This window comes from Poecilia formosa, unplaced genomic scaffold (assembly GCF_000485575.1).
Source record: "Poecilia formosa unplaced genomic scaffold, Poecilia_formosa-5.1.2 Scaffold13, whole genome shotgun sequence".
Classification (NCBI taxonomy): Eukaryota; Metazoa; Chordata; class Actinopteri; order Cyprinodontiformes; family Poeciliidae; genus Poecilia; species Poecilia formosa.
The window spans coordinates 2129841-2151353 of record NW_006799952.1 but is presented as its reverse complement, the minus strand read 5'-3'; the positions used below and the strand labels follow the sequence as shown (position 1 = coordinate 2151353).

Sequence of the window (21513 nt, the reverse complement as noted above, 5' to 3'; positions counted from 1 at the left end):
AAGTAAACAATGTATTCTTGATTTAATTTAGTTATTTATCTACCAAGTTGGATCTTAAGGGTCACAGAGGTTTTAAACATTCTTCTGCTAAAGATGTTCATCACACTAAAATCCTTCAATTTTAGTTTAATCTGATAGGTAATTTCAGCCAACATCATCACCAGGGTTTGGTGTTCTCTTATGGCGTTGATGCAGACATTTTTTCACAGATAGACATATCTCATTCCTGAATAATATGTTGGTTGAACATTTCCATATTTGTTTATGATAATTTGAACAGAGAAACACACCATTTTCAGGCATCTGGAAATTGGACCCAAAGAAGAATCAATCATTCTCATATATTTTTCTGATTTCATTTGATTTCCTTATAATGTCACAAAATGAAACAGTAGTTTGTAGTTTTCATTAGCTAACAAAGCTATAATATCATCAAACACTAATGTTTGTCTGTGCAAACTGAAGTTCAAAGTTACAAATTCTCTTTTTAGTTATTCTGGAATTTGACAAGTAGAGCACATTTTGTTAAACCTACCTGTCCTAAAACCGGAAGAGTTTAGTCTGATTTACTTTCCAAACTGTGAGAAAAAACCTGCGGTATGCAAACATATGATTTCAGATGTCATGGGTTCCCATTTCTTTCTTTAATAGTTCATCGTCATTTACCATAAAATCTTGCTAGTGTTTTCGGTGTAGTCTGATAGAAACTGATAAAGTAATTGTAACAAAAAAAAAAAAAAAAAAAAAAATTGTATACCTTTAATTTGAAAGGAGTACAGGAAACGCATCACGTTGTTAAAAACACAAACCGGAAATGTATTTTTAGCTTAAAGCTAACGTCAACTACGTGGTTGGTTTGCTGTTAAACGGCTAAATATAAGTGTTTTCTTGCTAACTAGCTGATCTTTTAAACTGTATTTATAAGGAAATAGTCCCGGTAAACTCGGTAAGAGCTCTTCTTATCACATTGTTTTAGTAGCATTGAATAGCTCAGTACTGAGTGAGTTACATTAGCTTTATATACACCCGCTGCTGGACTTTAGTTATTTCTTATTTATCGTTTGTGTTTTATTTCAGCTGCCAGACAGAGAGCTGTCTTCCTGCTCTGGGATCACTCCGCCACCTTCGCTGCGCTCTCCGGCCTCGTTTCCAGCCTCAGTCTGTGGATGAGCCTGGCCAGTCGCCGCCTTCCTAGATGAAGATGTCCCTGGCTCAGCGAGTCTTCCTCTCCTGGATCTTTGCCCTGGTCTTCCTCATCATGCTTGCCCTCAAGCTGGACTCCAAAATCCAGTGGAACTGGTTCCTGATCTTCCTCCCCGTCTGGATCTTTGACACCATCCTCATCCTCATGCAGATCGTGGAAATGGCGGGTCGCTGCAAGCCGGACTTTGACCCCAGGGACGAGGAGAAGAGCGTGAAGAGGAGGCTGTGGTACCTGTCGGCCCTGCTCCTCAAGCTGGCCTTCTGTCTGACTCTGTGCTCCCGGCTGCAGAAGCTGACGGACATCTGGGTCAGCGTGGTGTGTGTCCCACTTTGGGTGCTGCTGGGTGGAGCGCTGCTGGAACTGGGATACAGTGTTTTCCATTACAGGAGGGACTGAACGAGGGAAGAAACCCTTACAAAACGGACACATTGTTATTTTTTATATATATTCACCTCTTAACTGAGGATGCACAGTTTTAGTTGTTATTTTAAAACCTGCTGCTCTTCAGTTGTAAGGGACTGAGATTGTTTTTGGTTGCACCATAACAAGAGAAAACATTGGCACTTTGCTTTACATCTGACAACTTCACATCAATTTCAACATGTCTGGGATTGTTGAATTAAATCCAGCCCTCTTTTAAATTTTACTCACAATACCGCTTTTTAACAATTTTAAAGTAAAATAAAAAAAGAGAGACTTAAGCTGGTTTTAAGATCCTCCATGAACATCATTTATTGATTTTTGCTGCACTGTGTCAGAGGTTTTATGCTATTTTGTTCTCCAAGGAGATAAAAGTCAATAGTTATCTGGATGGATTAAATATTATTTACATGTTGTCTGTAGACGGTAAGGACAGACTTACATATGGAAAAAATATATGATTCTTATTATCTTATTTAAGAATAAAATAAGAATAAAACATAACTGAAAGTGTGGAGTTTGTTTTTGGGCACTTGAGTAAACATTTTAGCCATTTTTTTCATTTTGATAGCTGCTGGTGTTTTGGGGGAATGTCTCTTTACTGAAATATTCAGCCCCAAATATTTATTCCCAATATCTCTGACCGGTTTCTTTGTCTCTGACTCTCCCACCTGAGCCGTGACTCTCTGCAGCCACTCCAGAGACATCTTGATATCTTGACTGCTTCCTGATTTTTGCGTGTTTCTTTCTTCATGTATGACACTCTTTTATAATTTGTTTGTAAAAGAAAAAAGTGCCTTATGTTTGTCTATCATTAAAACCCTTAAACATTGAAGTTTGTAGCTGTAAAGTGAAAAAAATATGAAAGTTTTTTCAAGTCACTGTTATTGCAAAGTGAAACATTGGTATGATTGCGGTGCAGGATAAAGTCTGAATATAAATAACTATATAACTAAATCATTACCTTAATCGTTTATTTTAAAATGGAAAATATAAACAAAGTTCTATAATTGTTTTTATGTGTGCAAGGCATATCATTTGAACTATTTCATCGCTGTGTGCTGCAAGACGTCATAAATTCACTTTTACTTTACTTTTTACTCATTTATGTTAGCGGGTGAAGCTCATAGTTGGTTATAACCAATCAGATGTTAAGTCATGAAAAGCTGATAGATTTCTGTTGTTTCATGGTGGAGTTCAGGATTGAAACTGTAAAATAATTAAGTACAGAAATTATTCTTCATGTTTGCAGTCTAAGCCATGAATCTTAAAATTGAACAATTCAATAAATTATTGACACAAACAGGTAGGCACACATGCACATCTTAATTTAATGTGTTTATTTGAGCCATTTATTTTAAATATAAGGCAGGATTTAATGATTTGTTTAAAAATAACTAGCAGACTGATGAGTAAAGGAATGAACTCAATTGAATAGAAAATCATTTCTGTAAATCTTTTATGCATATTTATCCAGATGTATAAAATGATTCAGTCGTTTGGCTGAAGATGAACTGAGTGAGCTGGGGCCGAGCGGAGAGCTCCCTCAGGTGGAGAAGTTCAAGAGTTTTGGTGTTGAATCTGTAAGAACTGAAGCCGTTCATGGAAAGTTTCCATGTTTCACTCGCATGGAGAGACAATTTCACTTGGGTTTAAAACGCTGCCATGCTTCATCCTGAAGCATCTAATCGGTAAATTAAAACTGTTAGAAAAAAACAGGAGACACTTAGTAACTTAGTCAACGTTTAGAACCATTTATTGAGAGGTTCTGATCAGAGTATAAATCACACTACCAAGTATTATCTTAGGAAATAAAATGTATTTACAACAAGATCTTCACATACATCAGTTTCAAATAAAAACAGACAGTAAATGATATAAATAAGTTCTATGGAAAATAAAACCTGTCTTACAAAAAATATATGCAATTTCTGTATACATTTTCCTCACACCGGTGCTAATAACATCTAGACTGTACAGTTTTGGTACTTACAGTATAATTTACAGCCCTGTGTGTGTGTGTGTGTGTGTGTCAAACAGTCCAGTCTGAAAACAATTGCTAGAATCTGATTTTGGAGTGTTATAAACAATAAAAATCCTGCCCACCAAAGCAACAAAAAGATGATTTACAGATCAGTGGAGGACCTACCGACATCTCCCAGTTCATGTCGCTCGGCGCCCGGCAAAAGTATTTAAAATGGTTTCCACACCGTGTCACTCTGCAGCCTGAAGTTTCAATGTTTTTTTTGTTTTTTTGTCGGGATCTCAGCTAGTAGAGACGCAAAATGTTTCACAAATAAACAATTACTTCGCAGTTGGCACCGATTCATTCTGATGCCGCTAAATAAAAATCCAGTGCAACAAATTACCGACAGAAGTGACCTAATTAGTGGAAAGTTTGTAACGTAACCTCATTATAAATACAGCTTCTTCACAGCAGGATGAAGACCAATGAACACAGCAGAAACATAAGAGAAAAAGTTTTGAAGAAAGTAAAAAAAAAAAGAAGAAAAAAGCCACACTTTAAGCACATCCAGACCATGACCTCCTGTATGAAGCACGGTGTTGGCTCCATCATGGTGTGGGACTCAGCAGCTGCTTAGAGTTGATTCTAAGATGGTTGGATCTAAATATGAGGCTACGAGTGTAGGCCGGGGGTCTGCAACCTGCGACTCTGGAGCTGCTAGTGGCTCTTTGGACTTTCTTAAAGGCTCTAAAGAACTTCAGCTAAAAATGAAAAAGGAACCAGTTAATGTTTCTAAACACAAATATAACAACAGTGTTTTTAACTGATTTTATTTAATTTCCTTGCAGTGTATATGCACTGAATTTCCACAAGGAATAACGATAAAGTACCAGTTTTAGTTTGGTTTTCCTTGTCATTAAGCTGGAATATAAATAAAATTTAGTAAATAAAATTCCGGTTCTTTAAAAATGACAAGAAATTCCTGGAGTAAATGTCTTTTATTTGGCTCTTTATGTCGTAAAGGGTGCAGACTCCTGGTGTAGCCCTGAATCTGACTGGACAGCTTGAATCCGATGTCCACTCTGAACGAGCTTACAGCTGCACCTGCAGAGAAATGTAGTTCTGAAAAGACCTGATTTAAGGGGAGATGAATATTTTACAGGTTTATTTACTAATTAGTCGACTTCCGGAGGGCATTTGTTGCACAGGATTTTATTTCAGGGTAGCAGACAAAGGAGAAAACAGATTTCAAAATGGTAAATCATGTAACCTTAGTTACTTTGTGTCGCTCTCTCTGGAAATCCCCACAAAATCCATCCAAGTTTGTGGTTATGACATGACTAAACGTGAAAAAGGTATCAAAACTTTTGCAAAGTACTATGAAGATGATTGTTTTCAGATTGGCTCGAGTACCTAAAATAGGAGCTTTATGAGCGAAGCTGAGTAGTGCACAGGCACCGACACACGGGTCACCAAAGCGAATCGTGTAATCGTGTTAAAGACTTCGTACGTCTGCTGACCAACAAAATGAAGTGAGCTCCTTAGCTTACATTTGCTGGCGCTGTTAAAATACTCGCAGAGCGCATCCTCATCTCGCTGCGTCACGTCTAAGTGGTGGAATGGTTGCCTCTTAAAGGAAGGGTGAACCGTCAAATATTTTAACAAGGCCTTGGCATAAGTAGTACAATAAAAGCAGAAGACATGGAGACATTCATATCGAGAAGTCTTTCTGTGTTTGTGGCGTTTGTGTCCTCAGAGGCTGCTTTAGCGAGTCCTGCAGCCCCGCCGCCGCCGCTGGTTTTCCCTGCAATGAGTCCTTTACTTTTGGTCCTTTAGAGGGAACAAGTGTCCGAGCGTCCGACCCCGGCTTGGAGGAAGGCCCTCGGGGGTCGGTGTGAGGTTTGGGTCTGCTGTCTGATAAGGAGAGGGTGAGCGGCTGGTGAGCCTCCAGGGGCTTAAAGAGATCGAACGTGAAGAGCGTCCGTGCTGGTTTGTGTTCAGGCTTCTTCCTGATCTCCTCTCTGCCGCCGTCTTTCTCCTTCTTGCCGTCCTTCTTCGCCTGCAGCTGCGGGTGTTTGTGTGTCTTACCGTCCTCCCTGCCTGGTTTCGCCGACGACACGCTCGTGTCCTTGCCCTCCTTGTGGCCGCTCTTCTCCTTCTTTCCATGTGTGGACTTGTTTTTGTGCGAGCCTCCGTCTCGGCCGTCCTCTCTGTCGGGCCGGGACGGCGGCGCTCCTCTGTCCTTGTCGTGCTCCTTGTCTCTCTTGAGGTTGGTTTGTGTTTTGGAGTCGGCCTCCTTGGCCCACTTCTCGTCTCTCTGAGCAGCCGGCGCGGTCGGGCAGCCTCGACTTCCCTCTTTCGTCCGCTCTTCATCCTCCTTTTTCTTTATCTGCGTCAGGATCAGGGCGCCCCCGTCTCTTCCTCCTTCAGTCTTGACCTTCTCCCTCTCTCTGTCTTTTCCTCTGTCTTTTTTCTCCTTATCCTTACTCCTGTCCTTCTCCTTCTTTTCTTTAGTCCTCTCCCTTTCGTCTCGCTCACGTTTACCTTTATCCTTCTCTTTTTTGATCTGCGGTGTGCTGGGAGCGCTCGTCGTGTCGTCTTTAGTCTTGTCTGGCAGCGCTGCCTTTGGCTGCCGCTCTTCCTCCACATCACTTTCCTTCTTGACCTGGTGTGAGGCCTTTAGGAACGCTGCGTCCTGTCCAGAGTCCTCCCGACCCGCCAGTCTTTGATTCGTCTCTGCGCCGCCCTTTCTGTCCTCCTGAAGCTCCTCCACTTTAATTTCCATCGACGTGGGACTGAAGACAACCTCCTCTGATTCATTTTGGACCAAAGGCAGAGGCTGTGTTCCCAGCAACTCCTTCATCTCTTCTTGGCCATCTTCCTCTTCCTCCTTGAAGTGATGCGTCAGCGTTTGAGACGGTGCCTCCTCTCGTCCCTCCATGTCCTCATCCTCCACCTTCCTCACCGTCTGCACCGCAAAGTCGCACTTGTTGCCCTCTTCCTCCACGTCTTCCTCCTGTTTGACTCTATGCAGCGCTTCGCTTAGTGAAAACTTCTCCTCCTCTTCCTGCTCCTTCCTCTCCTCCTGCTGGTGGTACTGTTTGAGTCGGATGTGCCAGGCCAGGCTGCAGACGGCCGAGACGGTCTTGAACTGGTGGACGACTCCTCTGGGGATGAAGTAGATGTCGTCGTGGTAGAGCTGGATGCGAGCGTATCGGATCCCCTCCCTCCTCAGCTGGTTCAGCTTGGCGTCGTCGATCCACTGGACACACTGGAGACAAGAGGACCCAGCGCTTAGCTAGCTCTATTTACTCTACATTGATTTTAGAAACAAAACAAAACAAAACCCCACAGGATAAATTTGTTGTTTTTCTTCCTACTTTGACGTTAACGTAACTTTTGACTATCTGGTGGTGTTTATTTACTAGATACTTTTTATTTTGACAAAAAACATTAATCCTATCAATATTGACTACATTAATTAATTAAAACATTATGTTAAAATTCTTTTTCCAGACCCCAAATTTCATAGTTTTGGTAGATTGTTCCACAGTGGGAGAGGATAAGGGGAAATAAAAGGGAGGACATAAGGAGTGATAGAAGGACTAAAGTACAAAAGGAAGTTAGAGAGGATATAAGGACATATTAAAGAAAGAAAGGAAATACAAGAATAAAGTTTGAAAGGATGGAAATAAGAACAAAAGGAAGCACACAAAAAAAGTGTGTGAATGGGAAAGATAGAAGGAAGAACAGAGGTAAAAAGGAATAATCACAAAAAGAACAACAGAAAGAAAGAAATGGATAAAAGAGTGACAAAAGGTAGGACTGAGCGAATGACGAGGAGGAGGAAGTACAAAAGGAGGGAAGGAAGGTAGGAAAGGAATGAGGAAAGGATGTATGGGAGAAAGGAAGGAGGAAGAAAAGCAAATATACCTCTTTCTTTTGGATGGGGGACAAAAGTTGGGAAATGCTTTTCATTTTCAGTTCTCTCATTCGTTTCCAAGTTTATTAAATTCCAAAATAATTACCGGACTGTTTCAAACCCCAAACATCACCAGATTACAGAATTTCTGCCTAATCTCATTTATTAAAATCTCGAGACAACTTAAGACACACAAGAACAGTCAGTAAATCCAATCAGAATTTGTTTACTCTGAACAGTTGCTAAATATGCATTTTACTTCACCATTAATTTGTTTATTGTCTGCAATAAAAACACTTTTAGACGAAAAACAAAGAATCTGGGCAGCTCCTCATTTGTTGGCAGATCAAGTTAATAGTCAGCGGTTTAGCAGATAATTTACATTACCCACAGTAACCAGATTTACTGTCAAGCATGGAAATAATTAGTGGGGCAGTAAAGGAAGAAGAAACAAGCGTTTCTTCGCTCGCTGCTGGAAAGCTTAAAGAAAGAAACGTCCGTCCCACCTGCGACAGCGGCGGCTCATGGAGGTCCAGCTGCAGTCTCATGACCACGTCTGGGAAATCTCCGGCGTGGAAACACACAACATCTTTGGTGATCCGGGCGGGAGTGTCGCTGCTGTGAATCGACACAACAGGTTTTTAAAAAGCAAGCCTGAGTAAACCACAGGCTGGGCAGCTTCAGACCTCCCAGCATGCACTGCGGGAGGATCTGGAGAAGTGAAACGGATCCTCTGCACTCACTCCTCTCCGCAGCGGACGGCCTTCAGCACGCCGACAGCGGCCGTGGTCTGTCGCTCGAAGCCCTGACCGATGTGATCGGCGTGGGCTCTGGTCCGGTCCTCGAACAGCATCTCTCTGGGCTCGCTGGTTCTGGGCAGGTACTGCAGGTTCTTGATCTCGTTGGTGGACCTGCAACACGTCCAGTTCACAGCCGTCATGGTTTATGGAGGAGGCGAACGCTCTTACAGCAGTAAAAAGGTATTTAAACGGGTTTTTGTTCTTTGTAAAAGTATTCACACCTCTTGAGCTTTTTCTGTTTTATTTCAGGTGATAATAACTGACTTCAATGTGATTTACTGAGATTATTTATGATGGACAACAAAGTGGAGCATGCTTAAGAACAGAAAGGAAATTGATGCATTTTTTTCCTCACCTCTGTACAAGAAAGCCTCTGAAAACTAGTCAATTAACCATTTCCCAAAATTTTCTTTGATTTTCTTAAGGCATGAAAAAAAGGTAGGAAAAAAGTTTTGTAAACATTTTTTTGTTTTTAGGTCATCAATTGTAATTTTCTCCAAATACAAAGTTGTTATTTGAAAAATACATCAGTAGTTTTGTTCTTTAGGGGTTTTCTGATGTCACAATATTTTTTTTTACCTGCAAGAGTTGTCTACCATAGAAGGAGGGACCGGGTCGGCTGGCATGGTTTTTGGTCTGTCAGCCATATTGGATTTAACAAAAATAATTGCTTGCATTTGCAGCTGATGGCCTATAGTTTATAGTGTATTTTATGATGCATTAGTGTCCACTTCAGTGGTCTGTGTGCATTTATAACATAAAAATCCACAAGAAGCACAAGAAAATGGCTTTTAGACAGCTGTCCACTGTAGTGACCACTACACAACAAAGGGTTAATTCTGATTAATCACATTTTCATCAAACAATATAATCCAAGTTTCTCCAATTCCAGTAAATTTTAGTTTAACTGTGGTAGAAGGACACCAGTATGTCCAAAGTGTGGCGCACGCTTTATTTCTTTGGCCCACGAATACTCTCCAGTTCATAAAGTTGTTACATAAATGTTACATAATGTTCTGGCATCCCTGAAGTATGAGATTTATATTATTCAAAAGTAACTCATTTAATTAAATAGTAATTAAATACAATAAATGATGATGTGCGTCAGTTTCTAGCTAGAAACTTGAATGTTGCATGACTTTAGTTTCAGATATAGTTGCATCCAAAACGGCCTAAAGCAAGTAAACATCACACTCGTCTAAATCATGCAGCATTTCTGCTTTTCAAAGTGCAGCATGTCTGACATGACAATGTGGTGAAGGGATAGAAATTCACCTTTTCCTTTTGAAGGGGGATTTCGGCATGTCCGCCATGGGGATCATCTGTTCCCCGGGTCGGACCCACATGATTGGGCCGTCGTCGCTCTCGGTCGGGCTCTGCAGCCGCAGACTGGAGAAGGTTCCCCACGGCAGAGTTCGCTGCACAAACACATGGCGGGAAACTTCAGGTTACGTAACTCAAGAACGCACGCACGCACGCACGCAGATGGAAGTCGAACAGATGTTGACTCGCCGCTGGTGCGGACATTTTGCAGCTATTGGAGAGCACTGACCACCAGGAAAGGAGACTCCTCCAGCATGCTGAGGAACTCTGGGAAGTAGTCGCCGACCTCTTCGTCCACTGCTCCGACCAGACTGACCTGCCGCATGGCGCCGGCACGATACGTTCCCCGGGAATACGTCCTCTTCACCTGGAGGAGAGGACAAAAATCAGCCCCCAGCTCACATCACGGCACATTTCCACAGCTAGAGAAACACGGCAGATGGCCTTTTCAGTGTTTGCTCTTAACTGCGCACTCAGAAAACCTCAACCTTCAGCGCTTATTGAGAAACGGAAATGTCAGGAGCAAAGCAAACAAAAGCCAAGCTGCTGGGACTCAGAGAAATGTGATGGAGGAACAGAAAATCATTCAGACAGTTTCAAATCTATAACTCCAATTTATACAAGAACAAAGTATTTAGATCCTCCCATCAACCTCGAGGCTGCAATATATATTCTGTATTGTTGTCACACGCAGTCAGCTACCTAAAACAGACTTATTAAATAGTTTTTATCATCACTTTTATTATAACAATGTTATGTTTAGTCCGTATCATCCTACAATCCAGTATAACATAAAACTCTGGAAAACATTAACAGAAAACCTTGTGGTTTTTCCACCAAATATCGATTTCTGAACTCTTCCTGGGTTTAAACATTAGCATTGATGTTTTCAAATGAATATTAATTAGTTTTCTTTGCATTATTTGAGATCTGAAAGCACTGCAGTCTGCATCTTTATCGTTATTTTGACTATTTCAAATATTTTGCTAATAAATACTAAATTTTTGCTTGGAATTTCAGAGACATGTCAGTAGTTCATAGAATAAAAGAACAACGTTCATTTTACTCAAACACGTAAAGATAAAAAGTAAAATCAGAGAAAATGATAATTTTATGTGTTCTCTTAAATTTTTCCACAGCAGTAATTAGTACATTATTTTATTTTCTTCAAACTTTTAGAGAAAGGCACAAAATACAAAAATACACAAGTATGGAAATGTGTATTATATGGAGATAAAAGTTAGGAAATTGAATGATAAATGATCAAAAATGTTTAAATATTGATAAATGTTAATATATAAACTTCTTGGATTCAAAAAAATACAATCCAAACATTTAAAAATAGCTCCGTCAACAATTATTTAGATATATGAAAAGTGAAATGGTTCTATAGCTAACATTAAATTACACATTTGAGTGAAAGTATTAGTGTCTGTGAATCATTGTTGACTAAAAATCATGAAATTGTTTTTCAAACTTCTAATAGCTCCATATCAGTGAAAACTTGTTGCATCATGCAGCCACACGTCATCCTGGCCCACTCCGTGTCCGGTTCGGCCGTGTTCACCAGCACATGAGCAGAAGCAAACGGCTTGGCTCAAGCCGTTCGGTGCAGAGCTCGTCCAGAACCAGAACCAGAACAGGACAGATGCAGAGCACTGCCTCCAAGCTGTGCTTTTCCCCCCGCTGTGGCTGCAGAAATCATCATAAAAGCAGAGCGGAATGTTTTCTCTGAGGAACAAACCCTGGGGGTTTGGATGCCACTTCTTCTTCTTTTTTTTTTTTTTTTTTTTTTTTTTAACGGATCGCGTTTTTATCTTGGAAGAGAAAACATCCGGGAGGGAAGCCGCTGCTCTCGTGGCGCGCCGTGACGTCAGCAGAAGGTGGTTGCTTCCGCGATGCGCGTTTACGTCGACGCTGGCCTGTTCAGACCCGACATTAACACGCCGCACCGTCTGATTTGGTTTTAAGTGAACAGTAAATGACATCGTAATTGAAAAAATTGCAGCTACCTGATCTGAATGTAAATGCAGCCGCGTCACGGTGAGAAGTGGAGACAGCAGGCGGCTCTGCTGGTGACACTGACGGCTAACACGAACCAGATCTAATGTTTCTGATAGACATCAACAGATTTATCCCCGTTGTATTTTTAGTTTTAAATTATTTAACTACAACACAACTAATAAGAAGAAGCATAATAGATGCAGTAAAGTGTTCTGTACCTACCCTGCTCACTGCTTGCCTTATATTTTATTTGATGGTCGAAGAATCATCAGAACCATAAACTTGTGCTTCTGGTTATTTTATGATGAGCCTTTTAAATGGACCCGGTTCTGTTTCCAATAACGTGTTCCGCATCTGAATCCAAAGCACTAATACTAAAGTACATCTTGTCCACCGGTTTGCTACTTAAAAGGTGGGGTGTTATGTAAAATCGACTTTTTTGCTATTTACATCATGTTCTGATGTTATTCCCTCATCAAAAACATACCTGAAGTGTTGCTGTGACTCTTTCATGCTTGTTTGAGAAATGCTTTAATCTCCCGTGGCAACCTGCTCTGGACGACTAAACATTGGCTCTCACAAAGTGCCACTTTTTCCACATATCTCCTCCTTTGAGCTGCAATCTCCAAGCCAAGCTCACCTACCCTGCTAACTCCTACAGACTAGCGGCAGCAGCAAACACCTGGAGGAACTGAGTCTGCTGAACTCATCATAGGAACCGCTACTCAGTGAAACCCTGCTATAAAAATGGCTGTAAGCGATTTAATTGTTGTGATGAAGTGCTGAAAGCGGCAGGAGCTTCTTAAAGAGACAGGCTCAATTTCAAGGCGTCTAATTATTAAGTTAAATTTCATATACTCAGCACTTCTATAACGGCTTAAAACAATCTAGCCTTAAGAAGCAATGAGATTTTCTCTAACCTTAGTTCTGACGTGTGCAAATAAACGTTTTGTGTGTGTGTGGTTGAAATGTTTGTTGCCTTGTGGTATTTTTTTGTGGAATCCTGCTAAAATGGATTTTAGCACCTCAAACCCAACTCTGTTGTAGAAAGCGCAGTTATTAGAGCTGGAATTTGATAGGCTGAAGTTTAAACTAGTTAAAAGAATAAAACGTTTTACAAATTGTGCATTTTGCATATGTAAAATGTTTGCCTTACATTCTATTACTGATAAATAATTGTTAGCGTTTACTCTGTGTACGTGAAAGTTAACTTTTTTTTTCCTTTTTCTCCCACTCTGGAACGCTGAGGTGATTGGCTGATGTAGATTGAGAAGGCGGGGTTTAACCAGTATGTAGGTGAACTGCTGGATGTAGCAGTAGGACTGATGGCTGCCATTTTTTAATCTGCTGTGTGTTGCACCAGACTTAATAAATCAACTTTGTTGGTGTACAGCCAAGATTGAGTTCTTTTACCTCACCTCTCAGAATAACACCTAGTTACTTGAGTATGCCATAAAATGGCACAACATGGCTGGAAAATACATAATACTGCCCCTTTAATCTCTTGTTTTTATCTGCATGGCTGCTGGCTCACCATCTGTTTTATGGGCTTTGCACCAATAAGGACAATAATAATGCCATTAATTTGTTGTTTTTAAAGAGAATCCTTTGCTTTTAATTTTCCTAAAGCACAAAATGTTTTATTTTTCTCAGCAGTATTAAGTTTGACAGCAATCAGCTGCTGCACAGACAGAGCACTTAATTTAATTGCGCAGCATTTCTGCACTGAAGGAAAACTAAACTTAATTTCTAGTGAAATATCAGCTGGATTGAGTCTAACCTGTTGTGCTGCGAGTCAGTCTTGATCTGAAGTTTAAAAGTTAAAATTAACCGAGAAAAAAAATGTTTGCACTCAACTGACGATCTCTTCCATCGTTTCACTTTCGCTGTCTCGTCCAAATACAACCGAGCAAAAACAAGAACAGAACAGTATTATGTCACACAAGATTATTGTCTCAATGCGGTTAATCTGCTTTAGAGAACATCAACACTGGAAAGCAGAAATATAATACAAACCAAAGTGGCAACGCATGTTGAATGACAGACCCAGCCAGTGTTGAGCAACAGCTAGATGATTTGTACCCTGAGGTCATTTATAGAGCAAAGCATAGCAATAAACACAACAAAAAGTGCCAAAACGCTCTTTAAGTGAGAGAGTGAACCTGCTGCAGCCTGAAAGGATAAAAAAAAAAACTGAAAAAAAAAAAAAAAAAAAACTGAACAAATCTGGCATTCAGTGACATAATATGAAGCACCAAAAATAAAAACCATACAGCATGAGATAAGGAATCGCTACACTAATTTTGGTTCTGGAAATGCTTTGTTCTTACCTTCTTGTTACTTTCATGTTAACCAGTGAACAGAAACAGCCTGAAAAAAGCAATCAAACACATTCAGTCGTCACATGTCGACTCCAAAGCTCTGAGGCGGCGAGCGCTAAAGACCCCCTGCCTCTGCAGCACACCTCTCTATTAAGTCAAGCAGTGCAATCCTGAGTCCATAACTACTGCGTATATGCAGCAGAAACTGACACAACGCGCGAGTCTGAGAGTGGCCGTGAATTAATTCAGTCACTTAACTAAAGAGGCTTTTAGAGCTGCTGCTGCTGCTCCACTATATGCTAATCTGCAAAACTGTACATCTGCAGTCTGCATCAGCAAATGAAATTAATCAATAAAAAACAAATGGATAAATTGTGAAACCTCAACACATTGACTGCATCTACTTAGAGGACTGAAAGTAAAGTGGGACTTCACCACTGTAGGGAAACATCACATTACAGAGTTATTATTTTTAAACATTAAGCAAACCTCCTAAAACATCACAGCTTAGCTCCATCTAAGTTGCATAGCCGTCATAAGCGCAGTTTGAAATATTGTGCAGATATTTTCAGTGTCTTGAAATAATTTTTCTCACAGCTGAGAGAGTTTGGCATAGATGTATGAAATCTTTCCGTGACCTAAATCAGTTTGTTTAACTTGCTGAAGCGTGTTGAAACGAGGCTTAAACCCAAAGCATGTGACAAACTCGAGCCTCCATTTTTAGTGGCTGAGCACCATTTGTCACCCAGCGAAACGATCTGCACACCAGGTAGGCTTGCTCCTCTCTTTCTCATCCGTCGTAACGTGCACAACTCTCTCTATGGCCTTCGTCGTCCTCAGACATTGTCAGAAGTGAGAATCCTCTACCTTGAAATGCTACGGGCTCCACATGTAATTAGTGGTTGTGTTGTCAAGACCAGAACCAGGGGGTACCAACCCAAAACCTGAGTTTACCAAACCAAAGGGAGAGCATATTCAAGACTGTTGCTGTAGTCTTAACGTGAAAGTTGTAAATCCTCTTGCTGCAGCTCATTATCGAACCTCATCAAGGGGACTGTTAGCACTGGTGAGCCAGTAGGGGGCGCTGCCACAACATTTAACCTAAACCTGCATGCCACTATTGTCCAATAAATCTAACATGGTAACAGGTTAAACAGACAAACCAGATAACATTAAAGAGCAGCCAGCTAAATGTTAAATTTAGACAAAAAAAAAAAAAAGGTTCTAAATGATGAATAAAGTAAGTAACTCTGCAAAATATGTTAAAATCTTGTTAGCACTTCAAAAAGCAGCCAGTTTTGATTGCTCTAGATTAAAGATTGGTCACTCAGAAGCTGTGATCTTTTCTGCCCCAACTAATGAACATCATATGTAAGGTCTAGCAGTCCATGCAGGGAACAGTCTTCAGTGTGGAAGTCACTGAAGAAAGAGGAGTCAAAGTTAAACATGTTCTGAATTAGTGAGATATCTTCAAATTAAGTCCAAGGAAGAACAGGGAGTGTCTGTTCATTCAGGAAATTACTTATTAAATTCTCACTCTCCAAGAAACAGGAAGACAAAAGATACTACAGCACAGATACTTTGTTTCAGAAAACGCTGGATTAGGAAATGTTGGCAGCTTTCCTCTACATAGAAAACACCCACAGACTGATAATTGAGTTAATCAATAATATAAGCTGTGAAAGGCAGTTTAAAACCTCCCATGTTACCATGCTGCTGGAATAACATTGATCTTTTTAGTAAAATCCCTTTTAATAGCAACACAATACTTTAAAGAGCTATAAAGATCCTGCATAGTTGCTTATCTTCACATTAAATTTAAAAATCTGGTATTGTGAATTGGTCCTGTGTGCATATGGTAGAGAAAGGAGTTACGTTTCATCCGTTAGGAGGATTTATTTGTACAAATATTTATTCCCCAAGCCCTCGAGGATTTTAAAACAAACTAGATTTACAGTGATGTGACCGGTGCATAGAGAAACAGCACAGTCACCCGGTCAACTGTAGGAGTAAATCGTTTCATTTTTCAGTAAAACAACTCTAAAATTATTCATACACCAAGCATGTTTAGATTTAAAGTAATATTTTGATTTTACCAACGTGTTTCTTCTGACTGGATGTTTTGGAGTGGACCAGTCCTGATAGAGATACAGAATCAGTGAAGGCTTCCTACCACAAAGCTTGGAGCTCATCACCAAATTTAAATCCTAAAAATACCAGAGGAAACACATAAGACTGAAGATTTTTGCACTGATTATTCAGAAGAGTGCAAACAAGTTTAAGAAATGCTTCTTTTTTTCCAACAAAATGTATAAAAAATAATTTTCTACTTTGTAAAATTTATACTTATTGACCATTATATTATTATCATTTGAGATACGTATGTAGGGTTGTGAATAATTTGGGGGAAAGGTGGTTAAATTTACATGTTAGAAAATATGTCGAAGGTTCTCATTTATTTTAAACTTAAAGAGAAATCAGAGTCAGATTAAATAGGTATAGACAAAATCACTCTGTGCATCTCTTAATCCAGGCTGTTTAGTTGGGATTTTGGTGGTTCAAATCCCATTATTGCTCATCGAAAATGTCAGCAGTTAATAACATAATCACAGATCAGCCCGCATGTTTTCTCCGACTGGTGAAAGATTTACTCTCCATTGAAGAGATAAACTCCTTTTCTTCCAGCTGACAGCAAAACACCCAGTAAATCTCAGCACAAAAACAACCCAACCCACCCAACGACCAATCATAGAGCACGCCCCAAATAGAGCCACCAATCACTGCAGAGCATCCCTCCCGCCAAAACTTTAGATGTTTTTTTTTACATTTTAATCTTTGACAACTAAGAAAAGATTTTTCTCCTAATGATTATTTAACACCTCAGTATTAAACTACTGCAAATCTGCCTTACGTTTCAGCAACGTAGGAGAACAATCTTATGTAAACAATGCTTTGCCTCTCCATATATTTAACACTGGTTAGTCATAGCGGTCACCAGCTAAGCCTCACTAACACAATGGAGTGTTTTACGAGGCTACAGCATTTACACAACTGCAACAATACTGCAGCTTTAGGCCTGTCATATTAACTAATTTATCTGGATGATAAATTGTCCTGAACATTATTTCAACAAACAATAATATTGTTATTTTGGGACCACTTTCAGTAAGTCTAATATTATTAATGATGCATTAATGTAAGTGCATCCTCTCAAAAATCAAAGAACATTTAACACTGCAACTGGAAAACATTTAAAATATCCAAAACAAATAAACAAAACAACCAAAACAATAATAATTAAAACAGATTATGAAGTGTCTGTAACCAAAATTGCATTTAAAACAGGAAAAAAGGTAAGTGTGCCAAATAGGACTTTTGTAAAACAAAAAATTAAAAAAGGGGAAAATTAAATACTTCATACAGGGTGTTAAATGTTTGCATTTTTCAAAATGAAAGGGGAGCTTCTCTTTACCGATTGTTGTCAAAACAGAGAGTAAGCTCATTTTAATTCATCAGACAATTAATTGATTCATTGCTTAGCCCAGTGGTTCCCAAACTTTTTCTTCTGCGCCCCCCCCAGTGGTTTCCAAACACATTTTCTGCCCCCCCCACACACCCATGGATTACAAATGGCTGTCTGGTTGAAACGACGCGTGTGACGGGGGGAGGGTGCATCGACTTTTTTGGGGGGCAAAATGAATGTACGTAGCTGAAAATAGACACCAACATCGGTAGCCTACAGGCTACTTGTTAAGCTTAAGGTTCTGTATTGATGTTAGCTAGTCATCTTTTAGCTAACATTACCTGCATCCAGCAGCTTTACTCAACTCAGTCTGTTAGTTTGGAGGGAAAAACTGTGAAACGTTCTTTGCGTTTTGCTGGTTTGCTGCCGTGATTCTAACACAAACCTACGTAGCTCCGCCCAGCAGCAGCAGGTCTCCTTCACAGGTGGAAACCCAGCGCGAGCGTCGTAGCGCTCATGTTGCGTTTAAAGGCGGCTCGGAAAAACAGGTTACAACATGTTAACAACGGATTAAACAGTTTTATCTGCTGATAAAAGTGACAGAGGACACAAATATGGGAAGTGTGGAAGCCTCTACTGTATCAAATCGACATAGGAATAACAGAGAGTTGGCCATTCTAAGGTAAAAACCCAGCGCATACAGTGTTTATGTTTTGTTTTTTTCATCCAGACGGCTTCCCGCGCGCCCCCTGCAATGACACGGTGCCCCCCCTAGGGGGCGCGCCCCACAGTTTGGGATCCTCTGGCTTAGCCTGTCACGACTATATAACAACATTTATTCATCTCATGCAACACTATGAAGATCCTCTGTCTGCGCTGACGAAGACTCATCCAACTCAGCATGCTGAATGCTTGAAACTGAAAGTGAAACTATTTACTCGTCTTTCAGCTGAATTCAGGAAAGTATCTGACCCCTTGTCTGTAGTCAAGCAGCACTGACATTATCTTGATTGGTAAATACACAACAAAATACTGGTGTAATACCAAAGCTGACGAATCCACGTCAAGATGCAGCAGAACTCTGAACTCCATACCCTTGACTCCATGATACGTGCATTATTAAGAACATGACCACACAAAATGTGATGCACACAATTTAAAGACCTGACAGGAGTTGATGTTCTACAAAATCGGCTTCATTTTCTCACAATTAGACCTCCAACGGGCTTTCAATAGCAAGACACAAACTATGGGACAGTAGCTTAATAGTTACATTGATAAATAAATGGAAAAGTCACAGATTTTTATGGACAAAAAGAAAAGTTACCACAGATTTTTCTACATTAACACAGTCATCCAGATATGGGCCGTCTCTTCCATGAGTTTTTCTAAGCATCTTCCTACCCTGACAGAACATCTGTGACTGAAATGACTTTTTCAAACCACACGACATCAGAGCTTTCAGCCTTACAAGACTACATGAAAACTGACACTCTTTGAACACACAAGAAAAGACTGGAGATGTTGCAGCACAGCTTGAAAGGATCCACCAAGTCTGGACACAAAACTGTGAGGTGTGTCATTTCAGGATGTGACAACTGAGCTGCTCACAAACTACCAAGAGACTTCGAAGGAGCAAAACATCCCGGTCTCTATCTGACGCAGTTCAGAAACCCATCCTCACCTGAGAGTGAAAGGTAGCCATGGTGGTCGTCTCGATGTCCTTCTTTCCGAGCACTTCCATCTTCACTGTTGCGTTGGGAAACTTGTAGGAGAAGTAGTCCAGGAAGTCTGGGAGGTAGGAAGCCGCTCCGTGGATGATTCCCATCACAAAGCGTGCGCCCTGAGCTCCATCCTCGCTGAACGACAGGCTCACAAACTCCTCTGCAAAGCGCTGCATCTCTGCTGGAGACAGACAGGAGAGCTCCTCGGTGTAGGCGTGCACCACGGAGGCGCCGCCGTTGGCCTGCTGCTCGATGTGGATCAGATGGCTGAACTCCAGCCCGGGAAGGCCCGCCGTAGCTGTACAGCCGTAGCTGAGCCTGTCCCTGACTATGGAGGACATGGTGGGAGGAGAAGCAGCAGCAGCAGCAGCAGCAGCAGGATCCTGGAAGTGTTGTGGTATTGTAGTGCTGTGGATTAGACCACTGCTGCTGCTGTCCCCGTTGATCCGGCCGAGGAACTCCGGCAGACCCAGAGTCACCCCTGAGCACACAGTCTGGCAGGATCGGTGGTACATTTTGGGCCGGCTGTGCCTCTCTTTCACCCACTCGCTGTCTTTGTGCTTCTTTTTCTTCTTCTTCTTGAGTTTCTTAAGCAGCAGCTCTTCCTCTGAACCAACACTGAGCACCTCTTTAGACTCTGTGATCAAAACAAGAGCCGTTTACACCAACTGGACAGTACTATGACTTATCATTTTGATCCATTATGATTTCAAGATATACAGCTGTTACACTTGTCTTATTTTGTCTTAACTTCCAATATAATTTTGCATAAGATGTCGGGACAACCAGAACCAAACCTGCTTTAAATTGACTTAAATTCCTATAGTAACCAAAAAGAGCACAATTACACCATTATCTCTGCCTGATAATAAAGTTATTTCAAATTCTGAATCAATTCCTACCTTTCTGGGGGGACATCACCTCTCCGTTTTCTCTCACAATGTCATGCACAGGTGGTAGTTTGTGTTTGTTCCACTCCTTGTTCTTTTCCTTCTTCTTCTGCCTGTCTTTCTCCTTCACACTGTGATCTAGGGAGAAGAAAAGGTGAACTGAAACATTGTTGTGTCAAAACTGTGGCAAATAATTCAAGGAGAAACATTTCCACGTGTATACACACACCATATGGGCCTAATAAAAACAGAGGCCTGATGTGCGGCAAAATGTCGAATAACTCAACAAAACATCCCATGGATGGATTTGTGGATAAACTAGGTTTATTTTACTGTAAAGCAGCAAAGTGTGGTGATGTGGGGAGCACCCTGGCCGTGCCGTGTTGCCCTACCTCTCTGCAGCGTTTTCACGTCGCCGTTCTCCGTCTTTGTATTGCAGCTAGCGGGGCTCACTCTCTCCACAGCGGCGGCGGAGCTCCGCGGGGCTTCGCTGCTCCTCTCCTTCTCCTTGTGTCGCTTCTCCTTCGCCTTTTTCACCTTGGGAGGCGAGGCCAGGAAGTTGCTGATTTTGAAGATTTTCCTGACAGGGGTAGTTGGCATCGCGGAGGCGGTGGAGTGGCTCGCCTTGGCCGGGCCGAAACTCCATTTCGCTGGGCTTCCACAACTCTGCTTCCCGTTGTGTTTTTCCCCTGCGCACACCTCTCCGTTCAGTTTCCTGTGCTTCAGGCCCTTCTCCTCCACCCTGACCTTCTTCGGGGTGGGTGGGAAAATGTCGCTGGAAGACTGCGGACGGCTCTCGGGCGGTCGTTTGGCCAGTAGGGGTTTCGGGGAATTTGTTTTGCTGTTCGCAGCGAAATGCATGGAGTCCACGGACTCGGCCATCTTGGAAGTTTCTATTTTTTACGGTCAGACGTAACTGGTGCGTGAGAGACAGGCCGAGGGCGGGGCTTAGCCTGTTACGTATGACGTACAAAAGGAGAAAAGATGGGTGGATAGGGGATGGGAGGAGTTCCCCAATCATATTTTTAATCTGGTGAGTAGACTCGAATTTCTTTTATATTAAAATGTAACTATAAACTATTAAATTATCCAGGTTTCATTAACGAGATCCCCTGGCTTAGAAAATTGCTTAAAGCGCAACTTTTCTTTAAAAGTTGCGTTTTTAAAGCGCAACTTCTGTATAAGAACATTCTTATCCCATTCTGTATAAGAATGTTCCCATTCTTATACAGAATGGGAACATTCTGTATAAGAATAAGTCACTTTATTAAAAGGACCGGAAGGACAAAGAGTATAGTACTTGTTTAAAGGGAGGTTATTATGTTACTTTACTTTACCTTATGGGAGATATTTTTGGTCCTCTATATTCAGAGAAGTTAACTGGGACAGATTTGGTTAAATGGAGAGAAATTTGCATAGCAAATAAAGTCAAAGAGGTTCACTGTAAAAGGTTAACAATTGGACTATCGATTCAGT

General features: G+C 41.0%; 2 protein-coding genes across 2 annotated transcripts; one reads left to right on the top strand and one right to left on the bottom strand.

Annotated features, from left to right (window-relative positions):
• Positions 1–15: 15 nt before the first annotated feature.
• Positions 16–2459, top strand: tmem60 (transmembrane protein 60). Its single transcript, XM_007545586.2, has 2 exons — positions 16–946; positions 1078–2459. The coding sequence occupies exon 2, from the start codon at positions 1196–1198 to the stop codon at positions 1598–1600; it is 405 nt and encodes a 134-aa protein (XP_007545648.1). The 5' UTR covers positions 16–946; positions 1078–1195; the 3' UTR covers positions 1601–2459.
• An 895-nt stretch (positions 2460–3354) lies between these two features.
• LOC103133717 (round spermatid basic protein 1-like protein) lies at positions 3355–20977 on the bottom strand. The gene is made up of 8 exons (XM_007545585.2): positions 20430–20977; positions 20050–20175; positions 19108–19784; positions 9865–10002; positions 9588–9730; positions 8256–8423; positions 8019–8130; positions 3355–6861 (listed from the first exon to the last, which is right to left on the bottom strand). The coding sequence occupies exons 1-8, from the start codon at positions 20917–20919 to the stop codon at positions 5302–5304; spliced, it is 3414 nt and encodes a 1137-aa protein (XP_007545647.1). The 5' UTR covers positions 20920–20977; the 3' UTR covers positions 3355–5301.
• Between the last annotated feature and the right edge of the window lie 536 nt (positions 20978–21513).

Bases quoted from the DNA above. Each gene is read 5' to 3' on its own strand.
- tmem60 (XM_007545586.2), top strand. From the start codon at position 1,196: ATGAAGATGTCCCTGGCTCAGCGAGTCTTCCTCTCCTGGATCTTTGCC.
- LOC103133717 (XM_007545585.2), bottom strand. From the start codon at position 20,919: ATGGCCGAGTCCGTGGACTCCATGCATTTCGCTGCGAACAGCAAAACA. The intron at 20,176-20,429 runs GTAGGGCAACAC...TCTTCTCCCTAG, and splicing joins CGTGAAAACGCTGCAGAGAG to ATCACAGTGTGAAGGAGAAA. The intron at 10,003-19,107 runs GTGAGGATGGGT...CCTCTCCTCCAG, and splicing joins TGGCTACCTTTCACTCTCAG to GTGAAGAGGACGTATTCCCG.